This window comes from Dipodomys spectabilis, unplaced genomic scaffold (genome assembly GCF_019054845.1).
Source record: "Dipodomys spectabilis isolate Male_0828 unplaced genomic scaffold, ASM1905484v1 ptg000081l, whole genome shotgun sequence".
NCBI classification, from domain to species: domain Eukaryota; kingdom Metazoa; phylum Chordata; class Mammalia; order Rodentia; family Heteromyidae; genus Dipodomys; species Dipodomys spectabilis.
The window spans coordinates 9,272,720-9,295,476 of record NW_024870758.1 but is presented as its reverse complement, the minus strand read 5'-3'; the positions used below and the strand labels follow the sequence as shown (position 1 = coordinate 9,295,476).

The following is a 22,757-nucleotide window of genomic DNA, read 5'->3' as shown; positions in this document are numbered from 1 at the left end:
TCCAGCTGCTTACTGGTTAATGGGAGATAAGACTCTCATAAATTTGCCAGCCCCCGCTGGCTTTGAAAGTGTATCCTTTGCTCTCACTAGCTAGGATTACAGGTATGATATTACTTACATCAATATTAATTTCTGTATGTTTAGGATTATATAAACATTACAACTGATGCTTATATATGAAAAGAGTTGGGGCATATGCTAAATTAGGTTAAAAGCTAATCATTTAAAATAATAACTGTAGCATTTGCTAAGTACTGCATGGTTTACTCAAAAGTTTCTTTGAGTGTATAATTTGATTTTTGAGTTTGTAATTACCCTCTTACATTTTCCCAGTGTCGTTGAGTTATTTGAGTCTTCAAATTAATTTTGACAAAACTTATATTTGGCTTCTAATAGCCAAATAGACCAGACATTCTTCAGAGATAGTTACTGAATGCAGATAAGTGTGATGCAGGCAGAAAGACAGACAGATAAGCATGCAGGCAGGTAGGCAGGCACAGAAATTCATCTCCTAGAGCCCTTTGATAATTTGCTGTAACCTGGTGCATTTCCCTCTGGCTAATGAAATACTGTTGTCTTGGGACTCATCTCAATACTTATTTTTGCAGTTACATACTTCCTTCCACCCCATGTTTGAATCTTGAAGTAGCTTCTCGAGCTGTTGAGCATGGGGAATAAAATACTCTGAAACCTTGTTTATCTGGGAATATCTTTAATTTACTATTACATAAAGTGATAGTTTGGCTTGACATGGAATTCTAAGAAATCATTTCCACCTGTTGACCCCTTGTATTAATCTTCTAGGTACCTTTTATTGTTATTTTGGGGACATATTTTCAATTTTTATTTTTCATACCACATTCCTAATTTTGTTCCTCGCTATAATTTCAAATACAATACTTGCCTTTCATGATTTTATCTCTGAAGATATTTACAGATATTGTCTCTTTTTTACTTTGATATTTCTATATACACCAAATTATTTGTTTTCCTGTTTGTACTTTTGGGGTTCTGTTGTATATTTTAAATGTTGTTGATGGTGATACTTTGTGATACTGATGATACTTCATTTTTCAAGGCAGACCTCTTCAAATCCTTACACAAACATTTTGTGTAAAGGAAGAAAATGTACATTGGTGGAATTATCTATTATAGCACAACAAGCTACGTTTAAGGATTTAAAGATTTTTACAAACGGAATAGGGCATTTTATCCAGAGAGAAAGTTGCAGTCTTCCCTTAGGTTAGGTAGAGAGAGATGTGGATCAACCAGATATATGGGTAAATACTTTAGATCCAAGTGAAGAACAGAGTTGGGGCTTTTCAATGTTTATAATTCAAAATGTTATTTAACCCTCCGTTTTCACCTCATTCAGCCAAATGTTTCATTAATCTTCAGCTGTACTCATGTCCCTAAGTCTGTAACTTCACAGTTCATTCTCTCTAGAGCATCAAATTGTGCCATTTTTGAGGTGGAGAAGCAGTATTCTAGATGCACCATCCAAAGAAAGGGATCTCTGGAGACACTGAAAATTTCAGAGACCATTTGTTTATTTATTGTGGAATAACTAGGGTTTGAACTTGGGACCTCACACTTGTTAACCAAACACTCTACCTCTTGCTCATGCCACCAAGCCCTCTTTGCTTCAGATGATGACTGTTCATATTTCTATGTAGCTGGGACAATAAGCATGGACCTTCAGCTTCTGCTTGCATTTTTATTTAGGCTATCATTAACTTTTTACCTAGGAATATAATGGCAATCCTCCAGTCTCTGCCTCCTTAGTAGCTGCAATTACAGGCATAATCTTATAGATTTTTTTCTGTTTTGGTCAATTTTGGGGCTTGAACTCTGAGCCTGAGTGCTGTTCCTGAGCTCTTCAGCTCAAGGTAAGTGCTCTACCATTGGAGCTACAGTGCTATTTCTGGCTTTCTGATGGTTAATTGGAGATAAGAGTCTCACGGACTTTCCTGCCTGGGCTAGCTTTGAACCGTGATCCTCAGAATTCAGCCTCCTGAGTAGCTACGATTAGAGGCGTGAGCCACCAGTGACTGGCTAATCTTACAGATTTTTAAATACTTGTTTCCTATCTGGTCTGAATCCTGGACCTCATAGGTAGCTGATGCTTTCAATGATAAAATATTTGAGTAGTTCTTTGATTGAATCAGATTTCTTCTCTTTAACCCCAGCCCAAAGAAAACAATATTTTAACTTTATTGTGTTAGGTCATTTTCTTCTATTTTCAGTTTATCCCCTCCTCTCTGACTCTGTCTCTGTCTTTGTCTCTCTCTATTTCTCATGCTCTTGGTCTCAGTCATTATTATTTGAAGAGAAGATATTTTTATGTGTTTGCAACAATTTTACTCATTTGTTATCATTTTATGAGTTAAATGATTAAAGTTATCTGGAAATATGTATTATTACACAGCAATTTTCTTTCCTAATTAACCATGAAATTTCCATCTTGGCCAAGAAATGTATTTTCAAACATCTATATTTCCTGACTTTTTATTTCATTTTTACATTCTCAGTATCTGTATAGTATACATAGAGTATTCATGAGTCTGAAATTTTCTAATTGATTTGTAACTACACAGGTGCTGGGTAGTAGACTGCACATACGTTCTTAAACAGATCACTATGAATATGCCAGCTTTGCTTGGACTTCGTGCCATTCAAAGAAATGCCCCTTATTTTTAAATGGCTTTTCCTCCATTTTCTTAAATATTTTTAAAACAAAGAAGCAAGCATAAGAAACGGAAGAACAAATAAGGTTTATACAAATATATTTAACAAGTTTGTTATGGAATAAATTAATATAGTTTCCAATATAATCAAGTAGCGGTTAAAAATAAGCAATATTGTTTAGCATTCAGTGTAAATGTGGCATTTGCAGTCAGTTACCAGTTTCAAGCAGTCTGGTTCTGTTGTTGCCTCCTAAAAAAAGACTGTCTGTGATTCTCTCTTTCTGTTCATTTTTCCCCCCTCTTAATTGCCATTTTTCCCAGACCAGCTGTAGCATCTATGTCCTGACTTTGATCCAACTACTTACTTTAACCCACAGAAAATATCTCCCATAGACACTGTATATCACGGCAATTCCTCTATTCTTGACAAGCTTGCTGTTTTAACACAATAGAATGCAAGAAGAGCTGCATGAAGTGAAGTGCCCACATGCTGAGAAAAAGAAAATTAAGACCTCTGCTTAGTAAATATTGGCACAAAAATGACCTTCTTTGTTTTACCTAAGGTAATACTGTGAGTTTGTGAGATTGAAATTTCAGCAGAGGTCAACGAATCAAATGTTACCTTCTTTGCCTTTATTGCATTCAAACATTCTCATATTTTTACAGTGACTTAGTAGTCACTTAGCCTTAGGTAAAGCAATGAGAGAGGGTCTTTGAGGTCCTAAGGCATAGGATGCTGAAATGCTGTCCATGTGATTTTAAAAAAAACAAAACACTTCATCCAAATGGGATAAGAGAATAAAAGTGAATTTGTGCATTTGGGAAATTGGGAGCTAAGTTAGATATTCTAAATATCACATATGTATATATGGTTCTGGGGTTTAAAAATCAGGCTTTCACACCATTTATGTGGATTTCAAAGCCATACTTTTTGTTGGTGATTTTTTGAGATAGTGTCTAGCTTTCAGTCCAGGCATGAGTCTGTACTAAAGTCACCTGTTTTATATTTCTGTCATATTTGGGACCACAGGCATATGCTATAAGTTTACAGATCCCTTCCATTGAGTTGGAATCTCTTGGGCTTTTCACCTGGTCTGATCAGGAGCCATGGTCCTCTTGGTTATAGACTGAGAAACAATCTTAAAATCTTGAATGCCCAGGCTGGCTTGGAAAGATCTCTCCTCATTCTGAGCCTTTCAAATAGCTACGATTCCAGACATGAGTTACTGTCATCCAGCTTAAGTATAATATTCCTGACATATTATAGTGAATGTGACTCAATCATATTAGATTGAATCTACTGAGCCATATTCAGTTCAAAAGGATTTGTATCAAACTGCTCTTCCAAGCTAAAACTCCACTACTTGTCTTAGGTGTATGAGGACAGCAGACATGAGTTGGTAGATCTGCCTATTTTCCAAGTAATTACCTTCCTTAGAGGAGCTGACTGCATCTTCCCCATAGTTGTATGTATGGAGGAGCTCAATGAATGCACTAAAATCTAACATCTTAACTGTATTACTGAATAGGTGACATTAGGGAAGGAACAAATGGTCATGTCTAGATATGTGCAAGATCTAATGCTATTTAAAGTTGCAGCCAACTCTTAGAAATTTACATGGACTTGTCATCCATTGTAAATACAACTTGGACATCCTCATGCTAGAGTCAAGGTGCAGTAACACAAAAGTTTTCTGTTTTAAATCTCTTCCTGGTATGGTCCATTCAGATCTCCACCTTCCTACTGGAACTCTCCCTTTGGGAGAGTTACCCACATCTGAATCATCTAATCCCCTGATCCAAGTACCCTGCACAGGCTGCGAATATAGATATGTCATCGTGATCATCTCTTAGTCACTGTGTAACCTCCAGAAATGCATGCCTACTTGCTTTCACTTTATCAATTAAATATCACCGAAAAAGACATATTTAAATAAGGCCTACACCTAATAAAATCCCTGGTCTATGGTCACCTTTCTTTGTCTCTCTGCTTGATCTCTGTCCTTCATGCATGCATGTGTGTGTGTGTGTGTGTGTGTGTGTGTGTGTCTTCTAGACATACAATGCCCCATGACCTCCATAGAATTTGAATGTGACAAAATCTGCATTTGAATTTGTTGTCCTTCCTAATAACTGAATATGTTCTTCACATTAAAGATTAGTTTAAAAAAGTTTCTAATGACTACATTTCATATATATATATATATATATATATATAAAATATGAACAATAAGAATGTATATTGGGGGGATTAAGATGCATCTCAGTGATGAAGTGCTTGTCTAGTGTAGAGAAGGCCCTGGCTTCAACAATCAGCACCACCTAAAATTATAATATATAATGGAAAGCAATATGTCTATGAGCTTATGGAAGTCATTCAGTTGGAAGTATGTTTTATGGATTCTAATCTAAATCTTTACTATTCTTTGTTTTTCTTTCATGTTTAGAATTTAATACAAAGCAGACCAAAAATTATCAGATGGAAAGAAACAATAAATAATAGGATAGAAACTACTGAAATAGAGACTAAAAGATTATAGAAATAAAAAAAAGTCATTCTTTGAAAGAGACTCATTAGTAAAAGTATAGATAAAATGGGAATATTACAAAAATATGAATGAAATTAAAAGAATTTTGCGGAAATATCTTGAAAGGCTATACTCAAATAAAATGGAAAAACTGGCCAGAAAAGTAAATTTCTAGATACTGCTGACCTACCAAATTTAAACAAAGAGGATATGAATGACTTAAATAGATTTGTAAGAAGCAATGGGACTGAAGCAGTAGTTAAGAATTTTCCAACAAATAATTGCCCACAAGATTAATTGACTGCCCAAGTTATAAGAGCTTTATAAAAATCTAATCCCTAAAATCCTACCTAAACTCTTCCATAAAATAGAACTGAATTCATTATAAGAACTAACCATTACATTCATTCCCAAACTGGAAAGACACATACACACATGCACAAAGAATATGATCTGCTATGGTACTAAGGATCTTACTCAGTCTTAAAAGCTTTCATATGAAATCTTTAGAGTCTTTTAAGTATAATATTATATAATTTACATAAAGGGATAGTTTAACTTCTCTATTTGAAGAATTTTTTATTTCTTTCCCTTGTCTTATTGTTGTGGCTGGAAAATCTAGCAGCATAATGAAAAAGAGAGGAGAGGGTGTACACCATTGTCTTGGTCCTGCTTTTTTCCATATTCAGTATAATGATGGGGATAAGCTTGACATATCAGTCTTGATTATGACAAAGTCTGTTGACTTTTGTCAAAGGCCTTTTGTGTATCACTGTGATAATCATATAATTCTTGTTCTTGATTCTGTTTATAGGGTGTATTACATTTATTGATTTATTAGTGTAGGACCAGCTTTGTTACCTGGAATAAAAACAATTTAAATTTATTAAATAGTAAAAGTTGAAATAAGTAAATTCTACCTGATATGTAATATGAAAACTGCAGATTATTGTAAAAATCATGGAAGGATAATAGAGAATGGCTGACCTATGTAAGGGTAATAGTGAGAGCTAAGAGTAGGTGAGCATTCTGTACTTTCTGAGGGCAAAGAACTGTTCATTAGAAGTCTATTACATATGAAACTAATTTACAGGAACAACGAAAATTGAAAACATTTTTTTCTCAAAGATTAATAGAACTTATATCTGAAATATCATCACTAAAATAAGTTTTTAATCAGTTTCATTCACAAATAGGATTCCAAATTGTGAGGAGATAATGTGAGTAAAGGTGGCAGTATATGTATGTATGCATTAGTGAAAAAAGAGGCCAAACATGCTATGTTGAAACAGGGCACAGAAGACAGGAGAATGCTTGATGCTAAAGCATTTCAAGTTTCTGTACCTGGTCTGGTGAAAAGTTAACAAAATAAGTTAATTTTGTATGGATGTAGGGTAAAGAGGACATGGCAGAAAGACAGAGAATCTGTTTCAGCACGGTGGAAGGAAAGACACAAACAGATCCATACATATAACTGAATAAATAATAATAATAAATAAATAATAATAACAACAAAATTAAAAGAACTAAAAGAGGTGAGAATTATAAAGGAAGGGCAAATTGTATTTATTTGTAGACAACTATTTCCTGCACCAAGACTCTTCAATTAAATGACTAATATTAAAGAGATGTTTGACTATTAAAATATCAAAATGTTTCTGCTAATTGCATGTCTACAAAATGCAAGCTATCTGGTAAAATTTACATTTTATGTGAAAGACAAAGTGTGGAATACAATGGAATTATAAATTGCTTAAAAGTATGTTAAGCTATAAATGTTCTATGTCTTAATGGGGAAAATAGAACTTTTTGAGAAACATTAAAGAAATCATGAATAATTGGAGATAAATGTTATGGTCTTTACTAGGAAGAATAAACATTGAAATGAGTCAATTCTTATAGAACAGAACTAAAATTTAATTGCAATTCAATTGAAATCCCAGCAGGAGATTTTATGGAGCACAATAAATTTATTCTAAATTTATTTAGATGCATTCTAAATTTATAACTAAAAGTAAAGATGCCAAGGATAGCCAAAGTACTCTTTACAAAAAGAAGCTGAAATATAAAAATCTTAACGCATGCCAGGTGCTAGGTTCTGCTATGTTGAAGTAATTAAGGTAGTGTGGAGTTGATAAGAAGCAAGAAAATTAGCAAATTGTAAAGTACAGAGAGCCCAGAAAGAAATTGCTCTCTCTTAATTTCCATGTGTCTATGCTTCTCTATCTCTTTCTCTTTCTCTCTCCATATATACATATATATGTATATGTATGTATTTCAACCAATATTTATTGACTAAGGTAAAATAGTGTAATAATTGTCAAAATAATAGCAAAATATTCATAAAACTGATATCACTAAACATACCCATATATACCTATGTATACCTTTATGTAGCTATATAGATAGATATATAATAAAATCAATTTCCAAATACTACTCTTCCATTGTGAGAAATAGCACTGTAAGGGAAGCATCAATGGCAGCATAACTGGCTCTCTATTGAAAAATGGAGAAATATATTCTCTTAAGAGATGTTGATATATAGAAATATGGAATTACTTGGAACATGCATATATCAGAGAGTATAATTCTTAAACATATTTCTTGGTGAACTAAAAGTGAAATATTTTCCACTACTAATGTGAGAAATCCATATAAGAAGTGATTAGACGAATTATGAAATAATCCAATTGAAAACATTTCAGTGATGATGAAAAAATGAGCCCTATTTGAGACTCTGAAATTCATGGCTGTATCATGTGGACTCTGTTCCTTCAAATCCCAAGAACCTGGACATCCATGTGCATTCCTTTTGGATAAAAAAAGAAATCAGATTTTTCTCTAAAATATATGATTTATTGACAGTTTTATAAATCAATTTTGCAATCCTATTAACAATTAAATTTGAATTATAGTAAATAACCACTAGGCTTTTTGTGATAGTTTCTCAAGTTGCTGTAAAAAGCATTGCTAGTTCTTTGTTTTTGCAGGGTGAATTATAGAAGTGAGCAGGTGGACAAACTTATAAACATCATGAAAAGAATTATATAGAGGAACAGGAGCCACTCGAATGCCATTTGGTTCCCTCTTGTCACACTGTAAACAAAAGAAAGAAAGAAAAAAAATCCACAATGTTAATATTTCCATATACTGAAAATCTGCATTCAACATAAACTTCTACAAAACACTCATAGTGATTTCTCTAAAATTATTCCATAAGCAATTTTGTTAATTTAAATTGTGTTTTTTAATTTGAAAATTAAAATAATAATGAGTTGGAATATGAACAGAATTTTCCTTAAATCCATTCAAGAATTTTCTTCTTCAAGCATTGGTTAGATCGCTGTATACAGTAACTGTGAGGGAATATTCTGGAACAGTGGGAGCCATTGCACAAATTTTAATGACTGAGAATTTTATTGAGATCTAGAGAACTTTAGCAAATTAACCTTAAATATAATATTCTAATTCTTGATCTTACAGATAACGAGTTAGCTTAGTTCTTTAGAACAGCTGACAGTTTATTGAATAGGGTCAAAAAAACATTGACTTGACTAAAAGTTCTTCATGACCAACTTTAAAAATCATCTAATTGAAGCCAGATAATACAATTTATGTATGAGATGCACTTCTAAATCCCCATAACAACTCTTCAAGTATTTTGAAATCTCAAAATGTAAATGAGAAACATTAAGCTTCTAAGGCTGAGTGAATTTTTCCATGCCCCCCAAAAGGGTGGAATACATAGTGCTGGAACTACTGTTTATTTATACCTTCAATATCTGAGTAACCCCTCCTGAAGATTTGAGGTCCATGAGAGTACACAAATATCTGAATTTCATGATTAGAAATTCATATCCTATCAATATTTGTCCTGGAAATTTTAGCTCTAGGATATATAAATCCAAAGGTTAAAAAAAAAAATCTGGGGCCACAGAGAGTCCGGGACGAAGGAGCCAGACGCAGGGGGTGAGTGGATTCTACTCAACACCAGCAAGAGCCTACAAGGAGCGGACATCTACATCCTGCAGTTTGCAGACCAGAGACGACCCAGGAACCAAGACTCGGTGTGAGTAGAAGCCTGATGTCCTCACTCCTTCTCAGGGAGCAAAGGAGGGAAGGCCACCCCTCCCTACCCCCAGTACTGGAGATCTCCATCTTGGATACCGTCAAAGCTCGGAGGAGATGCTAGCTCCAACTCAGGCCTTGGAATAAAACGAGTCATTTAGCAGGTCACAAGAACTTAATGGCGAAGTGACCTGTCAGACTCAGCTCCATCCAGGGAAAAGTCACCCAGCTCAGGTGCCAGCCATAGGAGTGGCTTTCCCCACTGGGTAACCAGAGCCAGAGGCTGCCCCTCCCTCTAGCAGCCTCCACAATCAATTGAAAAACAGAAACCCTGAGAATGGCTCCAGGCTGGGCTCTGTGAGTTTTTCACAAACTAGCCCCCGGGAAAAGCTACTGTGTGTTGAAAGGCCTCAACTCTACCCAGAACCTAGCCTCATCACGGCATCCCCCTCCTTTGTGATTCTCAAAGCAGATCTGCCTCCCATTAAACTAACCTGGGAGGGGGATCTCAAAATCTTGGGTAAAGCAGAGCATTCTTCTGCCTGTTCAAACAAACTGACTTAAGAAACCAATCAAGCCACAGGACCTCAAGCAGACCAGAGACTCCAACAAGAGGCTGGTTACAGACACAAGGAAGATACAGGATTCTTCCTACCCCTCCCAAAAAAATAAAAAAAAAAAATCAAAGAACTTTTTTTGTTTTTTTTTTTGGTACCTTACATATATATATTATATATATAATTTTTTTTCCTTTCTAAAACTTTTATTAATCTTTAATTTTTGCCTTTTTTGAAAAAAAAATTGTTTTCCAGTAACTTTTTTTTTCCTCTTATAATTTTTATTTTAGGAATACGTGAATGTGCGTTTTCCTTTCTTTTCTTGTCTTCTTTCTCTTTTTCTTTCTTTTTTAATTATCTTTTTGTTTTTTGTTTAGCTCTACTGAACTTCTGATCTTTTTTCTCCCTTTCTTATCCTTTTCACCTTTTCCTCTCTTTTGTTCTTCTTTATGTGACTTAACTCTTGTCCTGCACATCCTCAGATAAACCCGTAGTTAACTAGTAGACCCTATCCCCCATTGTGTACACACTTAATCCACAAATTTATTACTCAATTCAAAACCTCTGAGACTTAAATTCCTTAATAGCAGTACTACCTCTTTATACCTATATAATATTTTAAGTTTTTCACATCTCCTCTATGTCCCTCCCCTTCTCTCAATATATTCACATTTCTCTCTAAATAGATTGTCTTTTAATCTCCATAATAATATTAATTTTTACGTTTCTATTTTTTTCTGGTCTCTTTTCATTTCCCTTTCCCTTTCTTCTTTTTCTCTCCCTCTCTACTTGCATCCTACCCAACCTATTTCCTACATTGAGATTAGGACATAGTTAACTCTCCCTGTGCCTCCCCACACCAATCTATTCCTATTTTTACCCACATCTCTCCCTAACCCTAATAATTTCTGGTTTTCCAAATTCTTCTCTGCGGTTCGAAGCCCATTAACATATAGTTGTTTGATGTTGAATAGATGTATCTGTTGAACTAGATTGTATCTGTAGACTATTGACTGTACAAATGCAAACTTTGGTTGATGGTTGCCTTAAGATAGTGTTCTAGCACAAAACTGGTGCTATTTTCATCTCAAATGGGCAGAGTAAGCCGGAAAAACACAAGAAAAATGGCAAATTCGGGTATCTCAATTCCCAATCTTGATAATCAGGGGACAGAACAGATAACGAATAATCCAGAGGAGAGTTCCCAAATAGCTCTACAAACACTGCTGGCAAACATGATAAATGAAAAGTTTGACAACTTACAAAAGACTCTATGAGCGTGATAGTGAGAGAGAGGAGGCATCCCAAAAGTTTATACAGGAATATCATAAGCGTGAGGAAGCTACTCAAAAACTGATACAGGATTTGCGTGAGCAACTTAAGAACACTCAAAAAGAAAGGGAGGAATAGCATGAGCAGGCTGAGAACACTCAAAGAGAACTGCAGGAATCCCACGAACGGGAAGAAGCTGATCAAAGAGTAATACAGGAATTGAGAGAGCAGATAGAGAATACACAAAGATCACTAAAGACATTCATGGAATCCATTAACAAAGAGCTGAAGGAAGTCAGGGAGACCACAAAGGGAATGCTGAATGGAACCCAACAGAAGGAATGGGAGTCCAAAGAAACCATAACCAATCAACTAAGTGATTTGAGGACAAACACTGAACACCAAATTAAAGAAGTAAAGAAATTCATACAAGACCTAAAACAGAGCTTCAACAAAGAATTTGAAGCCATCAAAGCCGAACAAATGGAAGGAAAAGAGATAAAAAACAAAGTAGAGAGTCTTGACAGCAGGTTAGACCATGCAGAAGATCGAAACTCAGGGATTGAAGACAGCATAGATATTATAGAGAAAGAACATACAACCATCCAAGACAAGTCTAAGAAATATGATAGATCTATCCAACATCTGGAAGACACAATCAGAAGGCCTAATCTAAGGATAATGGGTGTAGAGGAGCACTTAGAAACAGAAGTAAATGGTCTAGGAAATTTGTTTAACAGGATTCTAGCAGAGAACTTCCCAAACATACAAAAAGATAGGCCTATTCAGATACAAGAAGCTTTTAGAACCCCAAATAGACCAGACCAGAATAGGACAGCCCACCATCACATTATAATCCACACAGGATCAACTCAGACCAAGGTGAAGATCCTTAAAACTGTCAAGGAGAAAAGGGTAATCACCTATAAAGGGAAACCAATTAGAATCACCTCAGATTTCTCAGCAGAGACAATCAAAGCAAGAAGAGCCTGGAATGATGTATGCCATGCCCTAAAAACAAACAACTATCAACCAAGAATACTGTACCCAGCTAAACTCTCCTTCATAATTGAAGGCCAAATAAAAACCTTCCATAGCAAAGAAAAATTGAAACAATACATCTCCACCAAACCAGCCCTACAAAAGATTCTTAAAGATGTCCTACACATAGAAAACCAACAAGACCACAATAAAGGCCAAGAAACTGCACCCAAACTGAGAATCCAAGAACCATAGGAAGAACCCAGTTTTCGCAGCCCCCAAGAAGGTGGATAACATGGCAGGAACTCCCAAATACCTCTCAGTCCTATCTCTTAACGTTAACAGACTGAACTCGCCAATTAAGCGACATAGACTGTCTAGTTGGATTAAAAAACAAGACCCTTCTATCTGCTGCCTGCAGGAGTCACATCTTGCCCGTAAAAACAAACACATTTTCAATGTTAAAGGTTAAAACAAAATCTACCAAGCAAATGGCCCCCATAAACAGGCGGGAGTTGCAATCCTAATATCAGATAAAATAGACTTCAAGTTAAAATTCGTGAGAAGAGATAAAGAAGGTCGCTACATACTAATTAAAGGATCTCTCCTTCAGGAGGATATTACAATTCTAAATATCTATTCGCCAAACAATGGAGCACCCAAATTTATCAAAGAAACACTACTTTCCCTCAAATCCCATATAGATCCAAAGACATTAATTGTTGGGGATTTTAACACACCACTCTCCCCACTAGATAGATCAACTCGGCAAAAACTCAACAGAAAAACCGCAGATCTAAACAGCTGCATAGATCAACTAGACTTAACAGACATTTACCGAACATTTCACCCAGCAGCATCAGAATACACATTTTTCTCAGCAGCACATGGAACGCTTTCTAAAATAGACCACATTCTACGCCACAAAGCAAACTTGTCTAAATTCAGAAACATTGAAGTTATACCTTGCATTCTCTCTGACCACAAGGGAATAAAATTAGAACTCAACACCAAAAGCCACCAAAGAAAATCCGGTATCACATGGAGGCTGAACAACACACTGCTGAATCATGAGTGGGTCATGGAAGAGATTAGAAAGGAAATTCAAATGTTCATGCTATTCAACAAAAATGAACACTCAAATTACCAGCTCCTCTGGGACACAGCAAAGGCAGTACTCAGAGGCAAGTTTATAGCTCTGAGCTCCTACATCAACAAATTGGAGAGATCTGAAACTAACAATTTAATGACACATCAAAACCTCCTTGAAAAAGAGCAGCAAGATAAACCCCAATCCAGTAGACGGAAAGAAATAATTAAAATTAAATCAGAATTAAATGAATTAGAATCCAAAAAAACTATAGAAAGAATCAACAAAACAAAGAGTTGGTTCTTCGAAAAAATTAACAAAATTGACAGACCCTTAGCAAATCTTATCAGAAAAAGAAGAGAACACACCCAAATTAATAAACTCAGAGATGAGAATGGAAACATCACCACGGAGACAACCAAGATTCAGAACATTATAAGGGAATACTTCTCAAAACTTTATGCTAATAAGTTTGAGAACTTGACAGAAATGGACCTCTTCCTAGCAAATATTGACATGCCAAAACTAAACCAAGATGAGTTAAACCAGCTTAACAGGCCCATATCAAGCATTGAAATAGAAACAGCAATAAGAGACCTCCCAGCTAAGAAAAGTCCAGGACCAGATGGTTTTACAGCGGAATTTTACAAGGCCTTCAAAGCAGAGCTCACACCAATACTCCTCCAACTCTTCAATGAAATTGAAAGAGAAAGCTCACTACCGAACACATTCTATGAAGCCATCATAACCCTCATCCCAAAACCAGGCAGGGACTCATCAAAGAAAGAGAACTATAGACCCATTTCTTTGATGAACATTGATGCAAAACTTCTCAACAAAATTTTGGCCAATCGACTTCAACAATTCATCCAAAAAATCATACACCACGATCAAACAGGATTCATTTCAGGGATGCAAAGCTGGTTCAATATACGCAAATCAATTAATATTATTCATCACATCAACAGGAGCAAGAATAAGAACCACATGGTTATCTCAATAGATGCAGAAAAAGCATTCGACAAGATCCAACACCCCTTTATGATGAAGGTTTTGGAAAAATTAGGAATCCATGGAACATTCCTCAATACAATAAAGGCTGTATACAACAAACCTACAGCCAGCATTATACTCAATGGTGAAAAACTAAAGCCATTTCCTCTTAACTCAGGAACAAGACAAGGATGCCCACTCTCTCCACTTCTCTTCAATCTAGTATTAGAATGCCTAGCTATAGCAATAAGACAAGATGCAGACATAAAGGGGATCCAAATAGGGAAAGAAGAAATAAAACTCTCCCTCTTTGCAGATGACATGATCTTGTATTTAAAGAATCCCATAGACTCCACTCCCAAATTACTCAAGCTGATTCAAAACTTTGGCAAAGTAGCAGGTTATAAAATTAACCCCCAAAAATCCATGGCTTTTCTGTATGCCAACAATGAGAAAAGTGTGGCTGAAATTAGGAAAGCAACTCCATTTATAATAGCCCCACAAAAAATAAAATACCTAGGAATTAACTTAACTAAAGAAGTGAAGGACCTCTATGATGAAAACTTTAAAATCTTGAAAAAGGAAATCAACACAGAACTTAAAAAATGGCAAAACCTCCCATGCTCCTGGATTGGAAAGATTAACATCGTGAAAATGGCAATACTTCCCAAGGCTATCTACAAATTCAACGCAATACCTATCCAAATTCCAACCTCATTCTTCAAGGAAATAGAAGAGGCAATCCAAAAATTCATATGGAACAATAAAAGACCCCGAATAGCAAAAACGCTCCTGAATGGAAAGAACACTGCTGGAGGAATATCAATACCAAATTTCAAACTCTACTATAAAGCCATAGTAATCAAAACAGCTTGGTATTGGCATAAGAACAGACCTCAGGACCAATGGAATAGAATTGAAAACCCAGAAATGAACCTACAGACCTATAGCCATCTAATCTTCGATAAGGGAGCTAAAACAATAGAATGGAAGAAAGACAACCTTTTCAGTAAATGGTGCTGGCAAAATTGGTTAACAACATGTAGAAAACTTAAGCTAGATCCGTATATATCACCCTGCACCAGAATCAACTCCAAATGGATCAAAGACCTTGAACTCAAAGCGGACACTCTGAAAACATTACAGGATGGAATAGGATAAACCCTAGGTCTCCTTGGCTCAGGCTGAAATTTTCTGAATAGAGACCCGGAAACACAACAAATCAAAGAAAGGTTGGACAAATGGGATTGCATAAGGTTGCAGAGCTTCTGCAGAGCAAATGACATAGCTAGCAAGATCAATAGAAAGCCCACGGATTGGGAGAAGATATTTAGTAGCCATACAACGGACAAGGGTCTCATATCTAAAATATACTTGGAACTCAAAAAATTAAACCCCCCAACAACAAATCCTCAAAGAAACCACTGCCCAATAAATAAGTGGGCGAAAGACTTAAAGAGAAACTTCTCTGAAGAAGAAAGAAGGATGACCAATAGACACATGAAGAAATGTTCAACATCCCTAGCCATAAAAGAAATGCAAATCAAAACAACATTGAGATATCACCTCACTCCAGTTAGAATGGCAAAAATCAAGAACTCTAACAACAACAGATGCTGGAGGGGATGTGGACAGAAAGGAACCTTACTTCATTGTTGGTGGGAATGTAAACTTGTTCAACCACTTTGGAAAGCAGTATGGAGGTTCCTCAAAAGACTTCACATAGAGCTCCCCTATGACCCAGCAATCCCACTTTTGGGCATTTACCATAATGTTTACAAACAAGACCACACTAAAGCTACCAGCACAACTATGTTTATTGCAGCATTATTTACCATAGCTAAGATATGGAACCAACCCAGATGCCCCTCAGTAGATGAATGGATCAAGAAAATGTGGTATATATACACAATGGAATTCTATGCCTCCATCAGAAAGAATGACATTGCCCCATTTGTTAGGAAATGGAAAAACTTGGAAAAAATTATATTAAGTGAAGTAAGCCAGGCCCAAAGAAACATAGGTCCCATGGTTTCCCTTATTTGCAATATCTAGTATATGTATGAGTCAAGCGGAAAAGGTCAGATAATGTGATGTCAGGAAAATGAACCCTTAGATATGTATTTTAATGTTTTTTTCTTTCATGCATGTGTTTCTAACGCATTTATAAGATTATTTCTTTGTTGCTTTGTATGTCCCTCCCCCACAGTATAACCCCTGCTTTCACTATATTTGATGGCAGTATAACTTGTGGAGGAGATGGGGAAAAACCAGTTGTTTGAGGATACAGGTGGACCTGTTGCAACAATGAGAAGTACAAGTTGTCATGTCCAAAAAGAGCTTTACAACGTCGGTGGGGGGGAGGGTGGGGGACAGTAGGGGGAGGGGGGGGAAGGAGAAGGATTGGGATTGTGGGGGAGGGGGGAGGCTGGGAAGGGAGGTGCAGGGTAAACAAAGGAGGAGGCTGCAATGCTTGGTAAGAAATGTACGCATTATCCTGCCCATGTAATTGTAACCCCTCTGTACAGTATGTTCACAAATAAAATAAAATTAAATTTAAAAATAAAAAAAGAAATATTCCTCGAAAAAAAAAAAAATCTGGGGCTGAGAAGGTGGCTCAGTGGTAGAGCGTTTGCCTTGCATGCATGAGGTCCTGGGTTTGATTCCTCAGCACCACATAAGGAAAAAGTGTCACTGTGGCTCAAGTGGTAGAGCACTAGCCTTGAGCTGAAGAGCTGAGGGTTCACAACCGGAGTTCACAACCAAACCCAAAAAAAAAAAAAATCCTGGAGGAGACTGGGGGAAGATGGCGGAGAAGTAGCTGGGCTATTAGTAAGCTCTCCCCAAGAAATTAGTTTTTGCAGTGCAGGAAATAATTGACGATTGGAAAAATCACACCATGTAAACTGTAATAATCCAGAGATTCTGCTTAGTGAGGAAATATTTAGGCAGTTTGTACAAGAAGACAGACTTGAGCACAAGTGGTTGCCACTGCCTGCGGCTGCCATGGTATCAGCCAAACAAAGCCTAAGCAAATGCGCCAGAGACCAAAGGCCGCATCTTTTCATGTACCTCCAGCACAGACTGGATGATCAGGAGAGAACTCCCACAGCCTGCGGGCCACTGTTGGGCTCAGATTAGGATAGGCCAAAAAGCCAAGGGAAACCATGAGTATCCCCTCTCCTGACAGCTTAGGAAAGGCAACTCTGGAGAAGAATGCCATATTTGATAATGGCATAGACTCTGCTATAATAGCTAGCACAGAACTTGGGACACAAAAGCAGCAAGAAAGGCACCATTTTTCTTCAGGGCAAGGATTCCTACCTGTGAGAGTCAGGTCCATCTAAGGGAAGACTGGTCCACCCATGAGGAAGAAACTCCTCACAGGGCCAGGGTGGAGCAACCTTCACTACCTGGTGAGCTCAGAGAGCCAGCCACACCCCACTGCAGGCAGCAGAGGAATTCCACCAGTACCACAGCCAAACTGGCAGCACCAACAACTGCGGAAACTCACTAAAATTTATTAAAGATAACAAATAAGAACTGGGCAAGCTATAAAAGTCATGAGAGGATCCAGGTTGGTGGCTCAAAAGGGGCTCCCCACTTTGGGATAAACCACTGACTCATGACAGGCCAAAACCCCACCATGTTAAGTTCAGTCCCAGAAGCAACAAACTACTGTCTCCAGCCACCTATTGCCAGCATTAAAAACAAGAAGAAGAAGAAAAGAAAGGAAAAGAAAAGCAGATTGTGCTTTTTAGTCTGGGAAGAAAGTCACAAAGTCCCCAAGCCTGTAAAGCAGAACTTTCTTCTGCACACCCAAACAAGCTGATTTGAGAAACCAACCAAGCAACTGGGAAAAACGACCACAATAATAAATCAAAGACATCATCAAAGGACTAGAGCACAGACTTGGGGAAGACATAAGATCCCCCAAATAAACAGAAGATACTTTTTTCTTTTTCCCCCTATTATATGTATTTTTATTTGTAAATTTTTTTAAATAAAAAAATGCTCCTCTTTTTATTTTTTGCAACTTTTTATTTTTACTCTCTATTACCTCTTTTTTTTTCCTGTTAGTTTTTTGTGTTTTGGCTCTTATTTTTGTTTTCTTGTTTTTTCTTTTTGATACAATCCTGTTTGCTTTTTTTCCCTTCCTTGTTGCTGTTCTGTTCACAACTGGATACACAGTCTATGGTGATCACTAGGCTTTCTTCTTAACTGTGTATATACTTAATTCAGAATATAAATTGATCACCCAGTTCTCTACTGCACAATATTAGTATTTTTTTTTTTTTTTGGGTCCGGTCATGGGGCCTGAACTCTGGGCCTGGGCGCTGTCCTTCAGCTCTTCAGCTCAAGGCTAGCGCTCTACCACTTGAGCCACAGAGCCACTTCCGGCTTTTTTCTTTTTGCTTATGTGGTGCTGAGGAATCGAACCCAGGGCCTCAGGCATGCAAGGCAAGCGCTCTACCACTGAGCCACCTTCCCAGCCCAATATTAGTATTTTTAATTTTAGTAATATTACTTCATACATACATAATTGTTCTAATTTTTCTTCAGCAAAGAAACTGAGGCCATTAAAACTGACCAATTAGAAGAAAGCGAAATAAAAAAGTAGAAAGTCTGGACAGTATGCTAGACCATGCAGAAGACTGTATCTCTGGGATAGAAGATAGCTTAAATATTATAGAGAAAGAACAGACAAGTGTTCAAAACAAATCCAAAAAATATGATGGTTCTATGCAGCATATAGAAGACACCATCAGAAGGCCTAATTTAAGGCTAATGGGTGTGGAAGAGGGCCTAGAAACAGAAGATAATGGTATAGGAAATTTATTTAACAGAATCCTAGCTAAGAACTTTCCAAATATACAAAAAGATAGAACCATTCAGATACAAGAAGACTTTAGAACCACAAATAGACCAGACCAGAACAGGACATCCCACAACCACACTTAATCCACACAGGATCAATAGAGACTAAGGAAAGGATCCTTAAAGCTGTCAAGGACAAAAGATCAATAATCCATAAAGGCAAACCAATTAGAAAAACTACAAATTTATCAGCAGAGATAATAAAAGCAAGAAGAGCGTGGAATAAACTATTCCACACCCTAAAAACAACAATTATCAACAAAGAATAGCCTACCCAGCTAAACTCTCCATAACTGAGGGAAAAATAAAAACCTTCCACAGCAAAGAAAAATTGAAACAATATGTTTCCACCAAACCATCACAACAAAGGATACTAAAAGATGTCCTACATATAGAAAACCAATAAGAACATGATGAAGGCAGAAAAACAGTCCCCAAACAAAGAATCAGATAAACATAGGTAGAACCTAGGAAACACAGCCCCTAAGAAGGTGGATAACATGGCAGGAACTACCAAACACCTCTCAATCCTAACTCTCAATATAAATGGACTTAACTCTCCAATCAAAAAACATAGAACGTCTAGTTTGATCAAAAAGCAGGATCCGTCTATCTTCTGTCTTCAAGAGATGCACCTTCCCCACAAAAACATATTCTGAAAGTGAAAAGTAGGGATCAAATCTACCAAGGAAATGGCTCCCAGAAAAAGCTGGAGTACCAATCTTAATATCAGATAAAACAGGCTTCAAATTAAAATTAGTCAAAAGAGGTTAAAAAAAAGGGCACCATATACTAATAAAAGGATCTCTTCTACAGGATGATATAACAATTCTATTCAACAAATACCGGAGCACTCAAATTTATCCAGGAAACACTACCTTTCCTAAAATCACACCTAGATCCAAAGACATCGATTGCTGGTGACTTTAACACACCACTTTCCCTGATGGATAGATCAGCTCAGCAAAATCTCAACAGAGAAACATCAGTGCTAAACAACTGCATAGACCAACTGGACTTAACAGACATCTACAGAATATTTCACCCAGCAGCATCAGATTACATGTTCTTCATGGCAGCACATGGAACATTCTCCAAAATAGACCAAATTTTAGGTCACAAAGCAAATCTATAGAAACTAAGAAATACTGAAGTTATTCCCTGAATCCTCTCAGACTACAATGGAATAGATTAGAGCTCAATGCCAGAAGCCATCAAAGAAAATTCTGAAACAAATGGACACTGAACAACACATTGTTGTATCACCAATGGGTCATGGAAGAGATTAGAATGGAAATTCAAATGTTCATGATATTGAATATAAATGAACATACAAATTACCAGCTCCTCTGGGATACAGCAAAGGCAGTTCTCAGAGGAAAATTTATAGCACTTAGCATCTACATCAATAAATGGGAGAAATCTCAAAACAACAATCTAATGATGCATCTGAAGCTCCTTGAAAGAGAGTAAGAAACCAAACTTCAATACCGTAGATGGAAACAAATAATCAATATTGAATCAGAATTAAATAAATTAGAGACTCAACAAAAATTTAGCAAAGACTGACAAAACAAACAGTTGATTCTTTGAAAAAAAAAATAACAAAGTTGACAGGTCCCTTAGCAAATATGACCAAAGAGAGAGAGGGGACAGGGGAGGGAGCGCATACTCAAATAAAAGTGTAGTTGAGGAGGTGGGAGGGAAGGGATGGTAGGGGAAAAACAAAGGAGGAGGCAACAATGCTTGATAAGAAATGTACTCATTACCTTGTTCGTATAACTGGAATCCCTCTGTACAGTATTTTCACAATAAAAAACTTATTTAAAAAAAATCAGAGATGAAAATGGGAACATCACAACCGAAACAAGTGAGATTCACAACATTATAAAGAAATCATTTTCTAACCTGTAGGCTAGCAAATTTGACAATACAGAAAAAAGTGGATGAATTTCTAGCAAAGATTGATATACCCGAACTGAACCTAAAAGATCTAAACCAAGTAACAGACCCATATCAAGTATTGAAATAGAAAAAGACCTCCTACCCTAGAAAAGCCTACGACCAGATGGATTCACAGCTGAATTCTATAAAGCTTTCAAAGGAGAACTCACTCCAATATTCCTCAAACTCTTCAATGAAATTGATAGTGGAAGATCACTACTTGTTCTCAACTTGTTCTAAAAAGCCAGCATAACCCTCTTCCTAAAACCTGATAGGGACTCATCAAAGAAAGAGAATAGACCCATCTCTTTAATGAACATTGACTCAAAACTTCTCAATAAAATTCTGGCCAACCGACTAGAACATCTAATCAAAAAGTCATCCAGGGATGCAAAGCTGGTTCAATATATACAAGGCAATTAATGTAATTCAATACATCAATAGGAGCAGTACAAGAATCACATGATCATCTCAATAGATGCAGAAAAAAGTATTTGACAAGTTCAATCCCCCCTTTATGATGAAAGCTCTGGAGAAACTAGGAATCCTGGAACATTCTTCAATATAATAAAGGCCATATATGACAAACCTACAGCCAGCACTATACTTAATGATAAGTTAAAGCCATTTCCTCTAAAATTATGAATGAGACAAGGATGTCCACTCTCTCACTCCTCTTCAATATTCCTAGGCAGAGCAATAAGGCAAGATGCAAACATAAAAGGGATCCAAATAGGGAAAGAAAAGTAAAACTCTCCTTCTTTGCAGACAACATGATTCTGTACTTAAAGAACCCCATAGGCTCCTCACCCAAATTACTTGAGCTGATCCAAAACTTTGGCAAAGTAGCAGAGTATAAAATTAACCCACAAAACTCAATAGTTTTTCTGTATACCAACAATAAAAAGAGTGAGGCTGAAATAATTTTAAAAAAGCAACTCCTTTTGTAATAGCCTCTAGAAAAATAAAATACTTAAGAATAAACTTAACCAAAGAGGTCAAGAACCTTTATGATGAAAACTTTAAAAACTTAAAAAAAAAGAAATTAAAGCAGATATAACGAAGTGGAAAGACTCCCATGCTCCTGGATTGGGAGAAATTAACGTGAAAATGGTAATACTGCCCAAAGCTATCTACAAATTCAATACAATACCTATCACTATCTCAACAACATTCTTTAATGAAACAGAAGAAGCAATCTAAAAATTCATATGGAACAATAGAAAACCCCAAATAGCAAAAACAATCCTCAGCAGGAAGAACAGTGCTGGAGGAATATCAATATCAAACTACAAACTCTATTATAAAGCTATAGTTATAGAAACAGCTTGGTACTGGCACATGAAAAGGCAAGAGGACCAATGGAATAGAATTGAAGACCTAGACATGATCCCACAGATGGGCACCCAATCTTCGATAAGGGAGCCAAAATTATCAGATGGAAGAAAGACAGTCTCTTCAACAAATGGTGTTGGCAGAATTGGCTACACACGTAGAAAATTGAAGTTAGATCCTTATATATCATGCTGCACCAAAATCAACTCCAAATGGATCAAAGACCTTGAGGTAAAAGCAGAGACTCTGAAGCAATACAAGAAGAGATAGGGGATATGCTAGGGTTCCTCAGCACAGCTGGAAGCTTCCTAATTAAAGATCTAGAACAACAAATCAAAGAAAATCTGGATAAATGGGACACTTTAAACTGCAGAGCTTCTGCATGGCAAAGAACATAGCTAGCCCACGGATTGGAAGATCT

At 36.5% G+C, this 22,757-nt stretch overlaps 1 protein-coding gene across 3 annotated transcripts in view; it reads right to left on the bottom strand.

Moving 5' to 3' along the window:
* Nucleotides 1–6,760: 6,760 nt before the first annotated feature.
* Kynu (kynureninase) overlaps nt 6,761–22,757 on the bottom strand; it is a 116,639-nt gene continuing 100,642 nt past the window's right edge. For all 3 annotated transcript variants that reach the window (XM_042683504.1, XM_042683505.1, XM_042683506.1), the window contains one exon: nt 6,761–8,314. In XM_042683504.1, coding sequence (XP_042539438.1) covers nt 8,189–8,314 — 126 coding nt within the window. In that variant the 3' untranslated portion in view covers nt 6,761–8,188. The remainder of the gene's footprint in view (nt 8,315–22,757) is intronic.